Raw genomic sequence first — 17,143 nt, 5'->3', positions numbered from 1 at the left:
ACCGAGAAACGACGGGGGGGGGGGATGCTGCAGAGATTAGGTACGGCCCAGACTAGGCCAATCGCATCGGATCCTGGAAGCCACACAGGGTTGGCCCAGGTGGGTCTTTGGAGGGGAGACCACCCAGGAAGCCCAGGGCTGCTGCGGAGAGGCAGGCCACGGCCGACTCCCACCCGGGCCCCCAGCACGGAGGCTGCAGATGGGTGAGGGATGACAGAAAAGGGGGAAGGGGGCAGGGCCGCCGATGTGGGGCAGAAGATTGTGTTCCTGCAGCTGGCCCCTCCTCTCCTAACTGCCCCAGCCCTCCTTCAGGTTTAGTGGTGGGGCCATGGCTCTTTGGGAGATCATCTACTTTGGGAGCAGGAGGTCCCGGGCACGTTCCCCCAGCGCCCCCACCTGAAAGGGACATTGTTTCAGGGGGGAGTCTCGGGTGAAGGCCTTTCCTGGTGCCGGGGACAGGCCGGGAGTCAACCTGGAGCAACAGCCCCCCAGTCCTCCTTTCCGGCAACATTCAGGCTGTGTCCGCACTCTGGAGACCCCGGCCGGCTTCAGCACCTCTGTCTGCCCCGCCTCTCTCCCCCTATCCCGGCCTTCCAAATCCGTCTCATGCTCAGAAGCACAAAAAGAACATTGCAGCACATGAGCACACGAAGCTGCCTTAGACCGGATCAGAACCACTGGTCCAGCCAAGACAGTTCGGCCCACGTAAACGGGCTGCAGCTCAACAGGGTCTCAGGCAAAGAGGTCTTCCCCATCACCTCCTGCCCGGTCCTTTAATTGGAGATGCTGATTGGAGGTTGAACCTGGGGCCTTCTGCATGCCAAGCAGAGGCCCTTCCACTGAGCCACGGCCCCTCAGTGTACAGCTGTCCTGCGGAGTTCCATGGGTCAAATTCCCTCCTTGTACCCTGGTGGCCCCCGTTCCAGAGGCCAGGCTGTGGCATCAGTGACATCAGCAGAAGTCCATCGGTGGCTCTTAGCCACAAGGTATAGACAGGGGCTCTGGGGCAAGGGATGCTCTGTCTTCTTGGTGCTTGGGGGGGGGTCAACCGTGGGAGGGCTTCTGGTGTCCTGGCCCCACTGATGGACCTCCTGATGGCCCCTGGTGTTTTTGGTCACTGTGTGACACAGAGTGTTGGACTGGAGGGGCCATTGGCCTGATCCAACATTGGCGTCACTTATATTCTTGTTAGAGGGAATTGGATAAACATGTGGAGCAGAGGTCCATCAGCGGCTATTAGCCACGAGGTGTAGGTAGGAACTCTCGGTTTGGGGCAAGTGCTACACGACAGTGTCCATCTTCCTTGCACCTCTTCTCGCAGTGCCCAACGCCTTGAGGCTTGGGGCATTTTCCGGGACGCTCTGGAAGGAACACAGAAGGGCTGAGAGGCAAGGGGAGGGGGGACCATTCCAGGCAGTGGGCACAAGAGGGCCTGTGGGTAAGCTTGCCAATCTCCAGGCGAGACCTGGAGATCTCCCAGAATTACAATGGATCTCTAGGCCACAGAGCTCAGCCCAGTTCTCCTGGAGCAAATGCCTGCCCTGGAGGGTGGGTTCGGTGGTCTTACACCCTGCTGCGGACCCTCCTCTCCCCGAACCCCACCCTTCCTAAGTGCTATCCCCAAATCTCCAGGAATTTCATAACCTGGAGTTGGCAACTCTAGCTGTGGGGTTCTGTAAGGATTCAGGACACCCCGGCTCCCATTCTCAGGCGCTGAAACCACAGCCACCCAAGACCCCTAGAAGCCTCATAGAAGAAGAGGAGGAGATTGGATTTATACCCCATGGCCCTTCACTACCCGAAGGAGTCTCAGAGCGGCTTACAAACTCCTCTCCCTTCCCCTCCCCACAACAGACACCCTGTGAAGTAGACGGGGCTGAGAGAGCTCTGAGAGAAATGGCTTTTTTCCAAGGACAGCTCTTATCAGAACTATGCCTTGCCCAAGGTCATCCAGCAGGTGCAAGTGGAGAAGTGGGGAATCAGACCCAGTTCTCCCAGATGAGAGTCCATGATCCTAAGTACTACACCAGACTGGCTCTCAAAGTGGCACCAAGCATAGGGTGTTGGACCTTTGTCTGAGGCTGTTCAGCCTCTGGGTTCCCCTCTGTGGGTACGTGCAGACTTTCAGCAAGTGCTCCTGACCCAAAGGGTTAAATACATTTTAAATTTATTTAACTGGTTCAAATTGTAAGGAGTGTATGGCAAGCAGGAACCACTCTAGGAGCACAAGCAATAGGCAATAAGAAAACAATAAAACTTGACTATCTATGGCTAGAGTCCAACTTATTAGACATTAAAAAGGTCGCCAACTTGTTCCTCCAGTATAGATTCCTGGCATGATGGTCTTACCCACAGGCTTAAGAGAGAAGATCTGTTCCATGCCCAACAATCCTTGTCATCCTGGCATGAAAGCGCAGGAGCCACAGCCTCCCCCTCCACACACCGGGGGAGTGGTCTTCTTAGCTGCCAGCGAGCATCGAGCACCGCCTTTTCAGCTGTCCCTGCCTCAGCCTGCATTGCCCCTTATCCCAGGAGGGCACACCAGGCTCATGAGCAACCAGCTGTAATCCCACAAGATCTCCAGGTCCCACCTGGAGCCTGGCAACCCGGGATGAAGCCCTTGGAGCTCTGGAGTTGCTGCCAGCCCAGCCACCAGCGGGGAGGGGGGGCAGGGCTGGCAGATCCAGGTCGGGAAAGTCCTGGAGATTGGGGGGTGGAGCCTGGGGAGGGCGGGGACCACAGAGAGTCCCTCCCTCCAAAGCCGCCATTTCCCCCAGGGGGACTGATCCCCCGGCCCCATCCTTGGTCACTGGGGAACTGCCAAGATTACGCATCGCCAGAATGATTCCACGGGGGGAAACAGTCATTTATCTATGTATTTATTATTTCCATGTCTAAACCGACCTCCCCCAGAGGTGTCAGGACGCTGTGCGACATAGTTAAGATACAACCTAGTTAAAACATTACAGTGCATGAATTAATCAATTTAAAACCAAATCGCCAATCGGAGCTCCAACAAAACCCGTGGAAGCCTCAACCGTCTGTCTCGCTCGACAAATGTAACATTGACAGGAAACACCACCTGCTCCAAGTTGGCCTGGATGGTGTGTGTGTGTGGGGGGGGGGCAGGGCTTCCAAAAATCCACCTCTGACAACACAGGCCCATTGGGGGAGTGGGTGGGTGGGGGGTCTCCCCATGTACCTTGTGCTTCCGTTGCAGTCGGCATCCCAGCCCAGATGGAGAGGAGTCCCACGAGGAGGAGGAGGGAGAGGATCCTGGGTGCCATGGCGCTGCTTGCAGAAGAGTCCACTGCAAGTGTCTCGTCAGGTCCACGCCGGCCGGTTTATAAACCCGTCCCAGCCTGGGTGGAGTCTGGGGGGTGTCCACGGTTGAGCAAGAGGATGCTGGGATTTCCCAGGGCTCCTTCCCGGTTGAGAGTGTTGATTATTGCATGGTATTAATTTGTGTTCTGAATGTACTGTTGAATATATTGTTCAGAATAATAATAATAATAATCATCATCATCATCATCTTATTAAAAAAAAAGAATTTGCATCCTCTGAACTGGGCATGAAACTGCCTATGAGACAGGAGGCCAAACCTGTTCGGGGCTGGAGCCAAGGGTGAGGGTGCCCCACGTCTTTGCCTGCAAGGAGGAGGTGACCCCTCTTTTTACTGTTTCTTCCAGTTTGGTGTAGTGGTTAAGTGCGCGGACTCTAATCTGGGAGAACCGGGCCCCCATTCCTCCACTTGCAGCTGCTGGATGACCTTGTGCAAGACATAGTTCTGTCAGAGTTGTTCTTGAGTCCTTGAAAGCGCTCTCTCAGTCCCGCCTACCTCACAGGGTGTCTGTTGTGGGGAGGGGAAGGGAAAGGAGATTGTAAGCCACTCTGAGACTCCAAGTGAAGGGCGGGTGTAAATCCAATCTCCTCTTCCTCCTCCTCTTCTTCTTCTTCTTCTTCCCCAGATCCTGGACTGAAGGGGATTTACATGGGACAATGGCATAGGCGAAGCGATTCTCTTCACAAGCAATAATGTTCTTATCCAACAAATACAGTGGTTAAATTCGACTCATACTTGTGTATATTTATATACCTTTGTACAAAACACTGTACAATGAAAAACAACAAACTCTGTCGGAACAGTACAAACAATAGATTAAAGGAGATAGAAAAAAACGTCCACCGAAACGTTCCAGATCTGTGTAAATAGATCATGAGGCCCTGGATATACTACGCCCCTCATTGCGTCCTAAAAGACATCTCTGTCCATAAGTGAGAAAACTGTAAAGCTCCTCCACTTCAGTTTATCCTATTGGGCCAGTGTTCCCTCTAAGCTGAGTCAGTGTGAGCCAGCTCACAGTTTTTTTAGCCTCCAGCTCACCCATTTTTGTCCTAGCTCAGGAAGGAGGGCTCCAGAGCAAAATCATTTATGCAGTGGCCAAATTGCTGGCTCACAGCTTTAATGCCAGTAGCTCACCAAGTAGAATTTTTTGCTCACAAGACTCCACAGCTTAGAGGGAGCATTGGAAGCCACTGGAGGTTTTTATAAAACGAACATATAGCTTTATGTTTATAGCAGGAGGAAAAACCTGCCATCCAAGTGAAAGCTGCTGACAAATGCCTCCTTAGATGTCAAGGCCGTAGTGGATAGCTCCATGAAAGTGTCAACCCCGTGGGCTGCAGCAGTTGAAAAGGCAAACCTCTATGTTACGGGTTATTCGGAAAGAGATTGAAATGCCCCCGTTTAGATCTATCGTGCAGCCTCACTTGGAGTACTGTGTACAGTTCTGATCCCCGTCTCTCCCAAAGGACATTGCAGGGCTGGGAAAGGTACAGAGGAGGGCAGCTGAGAGGATGAGGGGGGTTGGAGCCCCTTCCCCAGGAGGAACAGGCTGGAGAGTCGCTGGGACTTCTCAGTTGAGAAAGGAGACAATGTGGTTGGGTGTTTTTTTGGACATGTTAGAGGTTTATAAAATTATGTGTGCGGTTGAGAAAGAAGAGAGGACGTTTTGTCCCTCTCCCATAACACTTCCCTCCCCCATAATAGTAGAATTTTGGGGTACCCAATGATGATGGCGGACAATAGCTTGAGGACAGACACAAGGAAATAGTTCTTCACCCAACGAGCAGATGCGCTGGGTCCTTCATTCCAGGTGGACGTGACGATTACCACAGGCACGGATGCCTTTGAAAGGGGGCGGACGTGATGGGACACCTGGTGCGCTTCATCCTCCTCGGAGAGGTCAGATTTCGGAGCCCTTGAAGCCCGGTGTGCCGCGTGTGCTTGTGGCTGACGATCCCTCTGCGCCGTCTTCTCAAATGCAGTGGCCGTCTGCAGGGCGGTGTCGAGAGTGATGTCGATCTGATGCATGAGCTTCCGCTGCAACTTTGACTCGCGGACACCCCACAGGAATTGGGTGAGCAGGGAGTCTGTGAGGTTGGGAACTCACACTTGCTGGCGGTGCGGCCGAGTACCTCGCCGACCAATTCTCCGGGGCTCTGCATCCTCGTGGTGAAGTCCATGAGGAGGGCCCACTTCGATGGCTTTGGTGCATAGTGATTGTTGAGGGCAGTGATTAGCTCGTCGTAGTTGGCGGTCCTCGAGCATCTCAGGCACCACAAGATTCTTTGCCAGTCGGACGGTTGCGACGCCACGAGTGTTCAGCAGCCAAGATTTCTTCCTTTCGACGTCCGCTTCGCCTCGTATGTTTAAGAAGTGTTTGAGCTGAGCGACCCATGCCTCCCAGTACCCTGGATGAGTCGGGTCGAAGGTTGCGAGCTGCTGTCCTGGTCTGTGCTAGACCGCATGGCCGGGCCCACGTGGCCACGGCCATCTTCGGACCCCGATACATTACAGGATCAATATTCCCAAGAGATTTTTCTCTTTGTTTTTCTCAGCCCCTTAGGATCAAATCTCTGCCATTTTCAAGTCAGGAAAATTGAATGGGGAAACAGCAGAATTCCCCTCCCCCCAAGCAGTGTTACCTCTAAGCTGAGTTAGTGAGAGCTGGCTCACAGTTTCTTAGCCTCCGACTCACACATTTCTGTCATAGCTTAGGAAGGAGGGCTCTGGAGCAAACTGATTTATGCAGCAGCCAAATCGCTCACTCACAACTTTAATGCCAGTAGCTCACAAAGTAGGATTTTTGCTCACAGGGCTCCATAGCTTAGAGGGAGCATTGCCCCCAAGGCACATTCCCCAAACCACACCTGATAAATACTGGGAGCTCTGGATGGTGCCAAGAAACTTTCACAGGGTAGCCGTCTCGGTCTGCAGAAGGACAGGTAGACTGGCGCCCGGGAGGACTTGAGAGACCAACCAGACTTGGGTGTGTGTGATGATAATAATAATAATAATAATAATAATAATAATAATAATAAACACACACATTGTAGCTGGTCGGAGGATCCATCTGCAGGATTCAACCTCCCTTCCCTCACAAATACCTCCCCCCCCCACACACACACACCCAGTGATCGCTGCTCCACACCCACAAGATGACAAAAAAAACCCCTCCAGGATCCCTGGCCAAACTGGCCTTGAGAAAAATTGCTTCCTGACCCCAACGTGGCGATCAGCATTTCCCTGGGCGTGTAAGAATTATATTATCATCATCATCATCATCATTATTACTACTACTACTACTTCTACTACTACTTCTATTATTACTATTATTATTATTACTATTATTATTATTATTTGTATTATATGCTGTCTTGTTGTAAGCCACCCTGAGCACTACTTGTAGAGAAGGGCAGCCTAGCAAATCCATTTTAATAAATAAATGAATAAATAAATAAGGCTCAGAGGGCTCTGCATCCGTGTTGCCTTTTTTCCTCTTATGGTGGGTATCATCCACTCCTGCAGCCGTTGCGCCCTTTGAGAAGCTTCTCGGTGGGGCTGTGCAGAAGCCAGTGGGCATCCGTGCCAAGGGCTCTTTCTGAAGATCGGCCTTCAAGCAGATGAAGTGGCCCACCCCTCACCCTTCACGGACTCCGCCGGAAGCAGGCCGGGCAGAGGTCCCTCCCTGAGCAAAATGCCTCCCCTGCAGAGCGTCCTGCCCTGTTGTGGCATCTGGCTCCTGACGTCCCGGATTCCACTTGAGGTCGTCACCAGTTTCTTGCTTGATGCTTCCCAGAAAGGCACCCCCTGGTCTGTGCACATCCCCGCCTCTGCAGTGCTAGGAGGAAGGAGGAAGGAGGAAGGAGGGTGGCGGCAGGCTCCCCCGCCTTGAGCCTCTCTCCTGGGCAAAGGGCAGGAGGAGGCAGCTGGGGGGAGGAGGGGACTGGAGAGATCTCAGCTCCACGCAGAGGAAGGGACCCTGAGTGCCATGTTGTGAGAAAAATACAAGAGTCGGCTCACAAAATTTAAAACCCATTTATACAGTTCATTTTATAAAGAAATCATATCTCTTCTCTATTTCTGTAACTTCCCCCCATCTCTTCTCTATTTCTGTAACTTCCCAAGCAGCACAGTGGACATGCAAGTCCTCTATCTCAAGAGCGACCTTTTCCCTGTCACTTTGTACACAGAAACCAACATTTGCATTCACCTGCATTGTTCACGAATCTAAAGAATTTGGAAACATTTAGAAATAAAGGACTGGTATGCACCTGCCATTAAGTCAGGGGAGCCAGAATATTTGCCGTACTAGAGGGTTTGCCTTCATGCCAAGACTCACATCCTACCCACGTATATTATAACGGGAAAGAGCGGAAAGGAGAGAAAGCGGGCTCCTCGTGGCCAAACTTGCAGTGCCTCCTGGGAGACCGACTCCTGTGGCCGTACAGTGAGGCAGTGGGAGACTGCAGGTCTGTCAGCGCAGTGGCAAAATGCCAAGCCTCCCGCTTTACAGAGGGCTTAAGGTCTGCCTACAGAATCATAGGTCCCTGCCACATGGCAGGAAAAACAATGGGCGAACTGCGGCTAATCTGAGCCGCACCAAAATTGAGACGCCACAGCCGGATCCAACGGATCCCCTCAGCCGCGGCGCCATCGCTCCCCGGCATGATCAGATGTCGGGGAGAAAGTGACGGTGGGAAGGGGAGGCCGGCGAACTGCGCATGCTCACACATGCATAGCTCAGCCAGGAGCTGGGGATGCGCCGGCGCAAGGACGCGCCGGCGATCCCACGGCCGCACTTGCCGCGGCCCTTCCGGATGAACCACCCAGGTAGGTAGTTCTTTTTTGGTGCGGGGTTTTGGGCGGGAGGGACGGATCGGGGACAGCCGGGCAACGCTTCCCAGATGTTGCCGTGGGATCGCGCCCATTTGCCGCACATCCGATCCGTCCCTCTCCCGGCCCAATTCCTCGCTTGTGACGGGGGCCATAGAATCATAGACTGTTAGAGTTGGAAGGGACCTTGCAGAACTTCTGTCAGCTCCTGGCCACGCCGGCTGGACACGCTGAGGAACGATCAAGCGCTCCCAAAATTCTACTTAGGGGTTCCTTGCCCCTTCTAAGGGCCTCCCACAAAAATCTCCCCATAGGAATGACACTTGGAAAATAAAGGATAGATCAGAGAGGAAACATTTTATACTCACAATTCCAGCAACACGCCACAGGGAAGGGGGAGGCTCTCTGTGACCCTTTGGGGATTTCCCACTCCGTGCCCCACATTTCTGTCTCCTTTCCACCTTGTGGCAATCGCCTGTTGCATCTTCAGAGTTGATACAACTGGACTGGAGTGGTCTGTTTGTGCAATCCGGCAGGCAGGTGTGGCTGTTTAACTCGCACTGCCCTTTGTGGTGGGGGGGGGCAGTTGTGGCCAGGAGCAAGCAGGGTCAAGGCCCGGTCGCTCTACCCAGGCCTCAAGGGCTGCCTCAAGGGAGAGCCAGTTTGGGGTCGTGGTTAAGTGCACGGAGTCTAATCTGGGAGAACCGGGTTTCATTCCCCACTCCTCCTCCACTTGCACCTGGCTGGATGGCCTTGGGCAAGCCGTAGTTCTGTCAGAACTGTTTCTGTCTGAGCTCTCTCAGCCCCGCCTGCCTCCTAGGGTGTCTGTTGTGGGGAGGGGGAGGGAAAGGGGTTTGTGAGCTGCTCTGAGACACCTTTGGGTAGTGAAGGGCAGGGTATAAATCCAATCTCTTCTTCTGTTCTTCTTCTTCGCCCAGACCCCCTCCCCCAAATCAGCCTTGGCTAGGGCTGGCAGCTCTGGGTTGAGAACTTCCTGGGGATTTGGGGGCAGAGCCTGGGGGTGGGAGCAGGGATGCCATCTTCCAGGTGGGGCCTGGGGATCCCCCGGGATTATATCTTATCTCCAGACTACAGCGATCGGTTCCCCCGGAGAAAATGGATTCTCTGGAGGGTGGACTCTCTGTGGCATTGCACCCCACTGAGGGGGTCCCTGTCCTCCCCAGGCTCCACCCCCAAATCTCCAGGAGTTTCCCAGCCTGGATCCGGCAACCCCACACCCCCATCCCCCTACAATGGCAGGTGGGAGGGTGTTCGGCAGGGAGCCCATGTCATGGAGTCCACCCTACCAAGCTGACATTTTCTCCAGGGGAACTGATCCCTGTAGCCCGGAGATGAGTGATAATTCTGGGAGAACTTCAGGGTCCACCAGGAGGTTGGCAACTCTAGCCACGGCGGTTGGTGCCCGCTCCCAAGCAGCCTCCTCCTGCACTGCTTCCAGCTGGGGGGGCGGACGGATGCCCATGGCCGGCCCCTTTGAGCCGAGTGGCCCTGCTGTGCTGGCTCAGTGCTCCTTGGGGTCTCCGTGGCAGACCTTACCATATGCCATTCTAAGCTTTCCAAGGGAGGGACGGGGGGGGGGGGCATGGGCTGGTCACTGGAACACAGAGCAGCCAGAACACCCCAAGGCGGCATGGCACCGGCCGGTGCAGGAGGGACCGCCTCAAGTCACATGGAACCTACTTCTTACAAAACTGGGATGGTGCCTTGGGTCAGCACGGAATGTGGTCCAGGCGACTGCTTGGCTGATCAGCAGAAGTCACCTGAATCGCAGGGGAATCGGGTAGGAACTCCGTGAATGGCCGGCATGTTAAAGTGGACTTGTTTTATCGTCAACATACTATGAAATTATACCAAAAAAAAAAAAAGAATGTGTTATTGTCCCAATTTCCACTTTATACTTATTGTATGTATTCATAGACTGCACTGAAGTCTTTAAAGCAGCTAACGAAAAGGTCGTCAAGAGGCAAAACACAAAATCACACAGGAGAACCAGAAAGGGCGCAAGAGGGCAACTGAAACCAGCCAGAGCACAGCTGAGAAGACCCCAGCAGCAGCCTCGCCTATCCCCGTCGGGGCCCGGACACTGACAAGGAACCAGCTAGGTGGGCCTCTTGGAGCCAGTTTGGTGCAGTGGTTAAGGGCAGGCGGACTCTAATCTGGGTGAACCGGGTCTGATTCACCCACTCCTCCTCCACTCGCACCTGGCTGGGTGACCTTGGGCAAGCCGCAGTTCTGTCAGAGCTGTTCCTGAAAAAGAGCCGTTTCTGTCAAGAGCTCTCTCAGCCCCACCTACCTCACAGGGGGTGTCTGTTGTGGGGAGGGGAAGGGAAAAGGAGTTTGTCAGCCGCTCTGAGACACATTCGGGTAGTGAAGGGCCTTGGGGTATGAATCCAATCTCCTCCTCCTCCTCCTCCTCCTCCTCCTCTTCTTCTTCTTCTTCTTCTTCTTCTTCTTCTTCTTCTTCTTCTTCTACTACTTCTTCTTCTTCTTCTTCTTCTTGGAGGCAGAGGGGATCTCACAGCCCTCCTTCAGGGACCCAGGGCTCCTCAGAGCTTCAGAGGTCAACCAACAACTCACCATGACCAGACACACCATCTGCTCTGATGCCTGGCTTAAGCATGGCAAATTGGAGAGGGTCTAAGGTATTCAGGCGGTGGGTTCCAAGGAGGTGCTCTTCAGGAGTCCTGTCCCCTTTTCAGGATTGGGGGAACTGGCCCATCAAGCCCCGTGGCCAACCAGTGCCTCTGGAGAGCCAACAAACAGGGCATAGAGGCCTTCCCTGGATCTTACTTCCTAGAAGTCGACTGACTCTGAATATGGAGGTTTCTTTTACTCACCGTGGCCAGAAGCCACTGAGAGACCCTTTTCTCCGTGAATCTGTCCAACCCCCTCTCAGAGGCATCCGTGCCTGTGGTCATCGCCACGTCCACCTGGAATGAAGGACCCAGCGCATCTGCTCGTTGGGTGAAGAACTATTTCCTTGTGTCTGTCCTCAAGCTATTGTCCGCCATCATCATTGGGTGCCCCAAAATTCTACTATTATGGGGGAGGGAAGTGTTATGGGAGAGGGACAAAACGTTCTCTCTTCTTTCTCAACCGCACACATAATTTTATAAACCTCTAACATGTCCAAAAAAACACCCAACCACATTGTCTCCTTTCTCAACTGAGAAGTCCCAGCGACTCTTCAACCTGTTCCTCCTGGGGAAGGGGCTCCCACCCCCCTCATCCTCTCGGCTGCCCTCCTCTGTACCTTTCCCAGCCCTGCAATGTCCTTTGGGAGAGACGGGGACCAGAACTGTACACAGTACTCCAAGTGAGGCTGCACCATAGATCTCTACGGGGGCATTTCAGTCTCTTTCCGAATAACCCGTAACATAGAGGTTTGCCTTTTCAACTGCTGCAGCCCACGGGGTTGACACTTTCATGGAGCTATCCACTACGGCCTTGACATCGAAGGAGGCATTTGTCAGCAGCTTTCACTTGGATGGCAGGTTTTTCCTCCTGCTATAAACATAAAGCTATATGTTCGTTTTGTAAAAACCTCCAATGGCTTCCAATGCTCCCTCTAAGCTGTGGAGTCTTGTGAGCAAAAAATTCTACTTGGTGAGCTACTGGCATTAAAGCTGTGAGCCAGCAATTTGGCCACTGCATAAATGATTTTGCTCTGGAGCCCTCCTTCCTGAGCTAGGACAAAAATGGGTGAGCTGGAGGCTAAAAAAACTGTGAGCTGGCTCACACTGACTCAGCTTAGACTGAGAACACTGGCGGCTTCCCAATAGGATAAACTGAAGTGGAGGAGCTTCACAGTTTTCTCACTTGTGGAGAGAGATGTCTTTTAGGACGCAATGAGGGGCGTAGTATATCCAGGACCTCATGATCTATTTACACAGATCTGGAACGTTTCGCTGGACGCTTTTTTCTCTCTCCTTTAATCTATTGTTTGTACTGTTCCGACAGAGTTTGTTGATTGTTTTTCATTGTACAGTGTTTTGTACTAAGGTATATAAATATACACAAGTATGAGTCGAATTTAACCACTGTATTTGTTGGATAAGAACATTATTGCTTGTGAAGAGAATCGCTTCGCCTATGCCATTGTCCCATGTAAATCCCCTTCAGTCCAGGATCTGGGGAAGAAGAAGAAGAAGAGGAGGAGGAGGAGGAGGAGGAGGAGGAGGAGGAAGAGGACGACGACGACGACATTGGATTTATACCCTGCCCTTCACTACCCAAAGGAGTTTCAGAGCAGCTTACCATCTCCTTTCCCTTCCCCTCCCCACAACAGACACCCTGTGAGGTGGGTGGGGCTGAGAGAGCTCTTGACAGAAACGGCTCTTTTTTTCAAGAACAGCTCTTATCAGAACTATGACTTGCACAAGGTCATCCAGTAGCTGCAAGTGGAGGAGGAGTGGGGAATCAAACCCGGTTCTCCCAGATTAGAGTCTGCACACTTAACCACTGCACCAAACTGGAAGAAACAGTAAAAAGAGGGGTCACCTCCTCCTTGCAGGCAAAGACGTGGGGCCCCATCACCCTTGGCTCCAGCCCCAAACAGGTTTGGCCTCCTGTCTCATAGGCAGTTTCATACCCAGTTCAGAGGATGCAAATTCAAGGGAAGGAGCCCTGGGAACTCCCAGCGTCCTCTTGCTCAACCGTGGACACCCTCCAGACTCCACCCAGGCTGGGAAGGGTTTATAAACCGGCCAGCGTGGACCAGCAGAGGCACTTTCAATAGACTCTTCTGCAAGTAGCGCCATGGCACCCAGGATCCTCTCCCTCCTCCTCCTCGTGGGACTCCTCTCCATCTGGGCTGGGATGCCGACTGCAACGGAAGCACGAGGTACATGGGGAGACCCCCCCCCCACCCACTCCCCCAATGGGCCTGTGTTGTCAGAGGTGGATTTTTGGAAGCCCTGCCCCCCCCACACACACACACACCATCCAGGGCAACGTGGAGCAGGTGGTGTTTCCTGTCCATGTTACATCTATCCAGCAAGACAGAAGGTTAAGGCTTCCACGGGTTTTGTTGGAACTCCGATTGGCGATTTGGTTTTTCTAAGATGTATCTTAACTATGTCGCACGGCGCCCTGAGCCCTCTGGGGGAGGTCGGTTCAGACACGGAGATAATAAATACATAGATAAATGAATGACTGTTTCCCCCCGGTGGAATCATTCTAGCAATGCGTAATCTTGGCAGTTCCCCAGTGACCAGGGATGGGGCCTGGGGATCCCCCGGAATTCCAGCTCCTCTCCAGACTGCAGAGAGATCATTTCCTGGGGGAAATGGCGGCTTTGGAGGGAGGGACTCTCTGTGGTCCCCGCCCTCCCCTGGCTCCACCCCCCAATCTCCAGGACTTTCCCGACCTGGATCTGGCAACCCTGCCCCCCCTCCCCGCTGGTGGCTGGGCTGGCAGCAACTCCAGAGCTCCCAGGGTTTCATCCCGGGTTGCCAGGCTCCAGGTGGGACCTGGAGATCTTGTGGGATTACAGCCGGTTGCTCATGAGCCTGGTGTGCCCTTCTGGGCTAAGGGGCAATGCAGGCTGAGGCAGGGACAGCTGAAAAGGCCATGCTCGATGCTCGCTGGCAGCTAAGAAGACCACTCCCCCGGTGTGGGGGGGGGGAGGCTGTGGCTCCTGCGCTTTCATGCCAGGATGACAAGGATTGTTGGGCATGGAATAGATTTTCTCTCTTAAGAATGCAGGTAAGAACATCATGCCATGAAGCTACAATGCAGGAGCAAGTTGGCAACCGTTTAATGTCTAATAAGTTGGCCTCTAGCCATAGATAGTCGAGTTTTATTCTATTGAACGAGGGTTATCTTGTAAATAGCCTGTCAGGGGGAGTGGGGGGGTGTTGGGTGTGGTGTGTTGCACGCATATAAGTAGGGATCCGGCCCTGCTAGAGTTGTCTTTTAGAGTTAACTGAAATCACTTTAATAAATATGAGCTGATCACTAACGCGTCTGAGCCCAGTATATTTCAGTTTTCTTATGGCCTATTGCTTGTGCTCCTAGAGTGGTTCCTGTTTGCCATACACTCCTTATAATTTGAACCAGTTAAATAAACGTACAATGTATTTAACCCTTTGGGTCAGGAGCACTTGCTGACAGTCTGCACGTACCCACAGAGGGGAACCCAGAAGCTGAACAGCCTCAGACAAAGGTCCAACACACTATCTTTGGTGCCAGTCTGAGAGCCAGTCTGGTGTAGTACTTAGGATCATGGACTCTCATCCGGGAGAACCGGGTCTGATTCCCCACCCCTCCTCTACTTGCACCTGGCTGGATGACCTTGGGCAAGCCGTAGTTCTGATAAGAGCTGTCCATAGAAAAGAGCAGTTCCTGTCAGGAGCTCTCTCAGCCCCACCCACCTCACAGGGTGTCTGTTGTGGGGAGGGGAAGGGAAAGGAAAGGAATTTGTAAGCCGCTCTGAAACTCCAAGGGAAGGGTGGGGTATAAATCTAATCTCTTCTTCTTCTTCTTCTTCTTCTTCTCCTATGAGGCTTCTAGGGGTCTTGGGTGGCTGTGGTTTCAGTGCCTGAGAATGGGACCCAGGGTGTCCTAGATCCTTACAGAACACCACAGCTAGAGTTGCTGTCTCCAGGTTATGAAATTCCTGGAGATTTGGGGATAGCACATAGGAAGGGTGGGGTTCAGATAGAGGAGGGTCCGCAGCAGGGTGTTAGGCCACAGAACCCACCCTCCAAAGCAGCCATTTGCTCCAGGAGAACTGGGCTGGGCTGAGCTCTGTGGCCTAGAGAGCCATTGTAATTCTGGGAGATCTCCAGGTTTCGCCTGGAGATTGGCAACCTTACCCACAGAATCCCCTCCACCCCAGGTTGGCAGGCAAAACCAGCTGTCCCGGCTGGCAGCCGTGCACACATGCCCTCTTGTGCCTGCTGCCTGGAATGGTCCCCCCTCCCCTTGCCTCTCAGCCCTTCTGTGCTCCTTCCAGTGCATCCCGGAAGATGCCCCAAGCCTACTGGCGGTGGAGTCTGTGCGGACATGTGCAAGAGAGACAGCGACTGTCGTGCAGATGAAAAATGCTGCTTCAATGGCTGTGGCCGCAATTGCATGAAGGCCATTAGAGGTAAGGGAAGTCCACGGCACTGAACAGAAGAACATAAGAGAAGCCAATGTTGGATGAGGCCCGTGGCCCCTCCAGTCCAACACTCTGGGTCACACAGTGGCCAGAAACACCAGGTGGTCCAGCAGTAGGTCTAGCAGTGGGGCCTAACCCTAACCCTGGCAGTGGGGCCAGGAGGACACTAGAAGCCCTCCCAGTCTTGCCCCCCCCAAGCACCAAGAAGACAGAGCATCCCTTGCCCCAGACTGAGAGTTCCTACCTATACCTTGTGGCTAATAGCCGCTGATGGACCTCTGCTCCACATGCTTATCCAATTCCCTCTAACAAGAATATAAGAGACGCCAATGTTGGATCAGGCCAAAGGCCCCTCCAGTCCAACACTCTGTGTCACACAGTGACCAAAAACACCAGGGGCCATCAGGAGGTCCAGCAGTGGGGCCAGGAGGACACCAGAAGCCCCTCCCACGGTTGACCCCCCCCCAAGCACCACGAAGACAGAGCATCCCTTGCCCCAGAGCCCCTGTCTATAACTTGTGGCTAAGAGCCACCGATGGACTTCTGCTGATGCCACTGATGCCACAGCCTGGCCTCTGGAACAGGGGCCACCAGGGTACAAGGTGGGAATTTGACCCATGGGAGCTCTGCAGGACAGCTGTACACTGAGGGGCCGTGGCTCAGTGGCAGAGCCTCTGCTTGGCATGCAGAAGGTCCCAGGTTCAATCCCCGGCAGCATCTCCAGTTAAAAGGACCAGGCAGGAGGTGATGGGGAAGACCTCCACCTGAGACCCTGGAGAGCTATGGGAAGGGGCTGTGGCTCAGTGACAGAACATCTGCTTGGCATGCAGGAGGTCCCAGGTTCCATCCCTGGCAGCATCTCCAGTTAGAAGGACCAGGCAGGAGGTGATGGGAAAGACCTCTTTGCCCGAGACCCTGTTGGGCTGCAGCCCGTTTAAGTGGGCCAAACTGTCTTAAGAACATAAGAACATAAGTGGAGGGTCCGCAGTGGGGTGTAAGGCCACCAAACCCACCCTCCAGGGCAGCCATTTGCTCCAGGAGAACTGGTCTGGGTTGAGCTCTGTGGCCTAGAGATCCATTGTAATTCTGGGAGATCTCCTGGTCTCGCCTGGAGATTGGCAACCTTACCCACAGAATCCCCTCCACCCCAGGTTGGCAGGCAAAACCAGCTGTCCCGGCTGGCAGCCGTGCACACATGCCCTCTTGTGCCTGCTGCCTGGAATGGTCCCCCCTCCCCTTGCCTCTCAGCCCTTCTGTGCTCCTTCCAGTGCATCCCGGAAGATGCCCCAAGCCTACTGGCGGTGGAGTCTGTGCGGACATGTGCAAGAGAGACAGCGACTGTCGTGCAGATGAAAAATGCTGCTTCAATGGCTGTGGCCGCAATTGCATGAAGGCCATTAGAGGTAAGGGAAGTCCACGGCACTGAACAGAAGAACATAAGAGAAGCCAATGTTGGATGAGGCCCGTGGCCCCTCCAGTCCAACACTCTGGGTCACACAGTGGCCAGAAACACCAGGTGGTCCAGCAGTAGGTCTAGCAGTGGGGCCTAACCCTAACCCTGGCAGTGGGGCCAGGAGGACACTAGAAGCCCTCCCAGTCTTGCCCCCCCCAAGCACCAAGAAGACAGAGCATCCCTTGCCCCAGACTGAGAGTTCCTACCTATACCTTGTGGCTAATAGCCGCTGATGGACCTCTGCTCCACATGCTTATCCAATTCCCTCTAACAAGAATATAAGAGACGCCAATGTTGGATCAGGCCAAAGGCCCCTCCAGTCCAACACTCTGTGTCACACAGTGACCAAAAACACCAGGGGCCATCAGGAGGTCCAGCAGTGGGG

At 53.7% G+C, this 17,143-nt stretch overlaps 1 protein-coding gene across 3 annotated transcripts in view; it reads left to right on the top strand.

Annotated features, from left to right (window-relative positions):
* The window catches only part of LOC107107538 (chelonianin-like), a 40,558-nt gene that overhangs the window by 16,867 nt on the left and 6,548 nt on the right, over positions 1–17,143 (top strand). Inside the window, exons 1-2 of one of the 3 annotated variants that reach the window (XR_001482395.1) lie at positions 12,965–13,043; positions 15,159–15,293. Coding sequence is in view for 1 of the 3 variants with exons in the window: in XM_015407849.1 (XP_015263335.1) it covers positions 15,159–15,293 (135 nt within the window). In the remaining 2 variants the exon portion in view is untranslated. Of the gene's footprint in view, positions 1–12,964; positions 13,044–15,158; positions 15,294–16,577; positions 16,709–17,143 lie in introns of those variants that run through there. The other 2 variants (XM_015407849.1, XR_001482394.1) reach the window with 2 other exon arrangements.

The sequence above is a fragment of the Gekko japonicus genome, unplaced genomic scaffold, assembly GCF_001447785.1.
Source record: "Gekko japonicus isolate JY-2015 unplaced genomic scaffold, Gekko_japonicus_V1.1 scaffold3476, whole genome shotgun sequence".
In the NCBI taxonomy this organism is placed as follows: domain Eukaryota; kingdom Metazoa; phylum Chordata; class Lepidosauria; order Squamata; family Gekkonidae; genus Gekko; species Gekko japonicus.
Note: the sequence above shows the minus strand (reverse complement) of the source record. Positions and strands in the feature narration are given on the sequence as shown.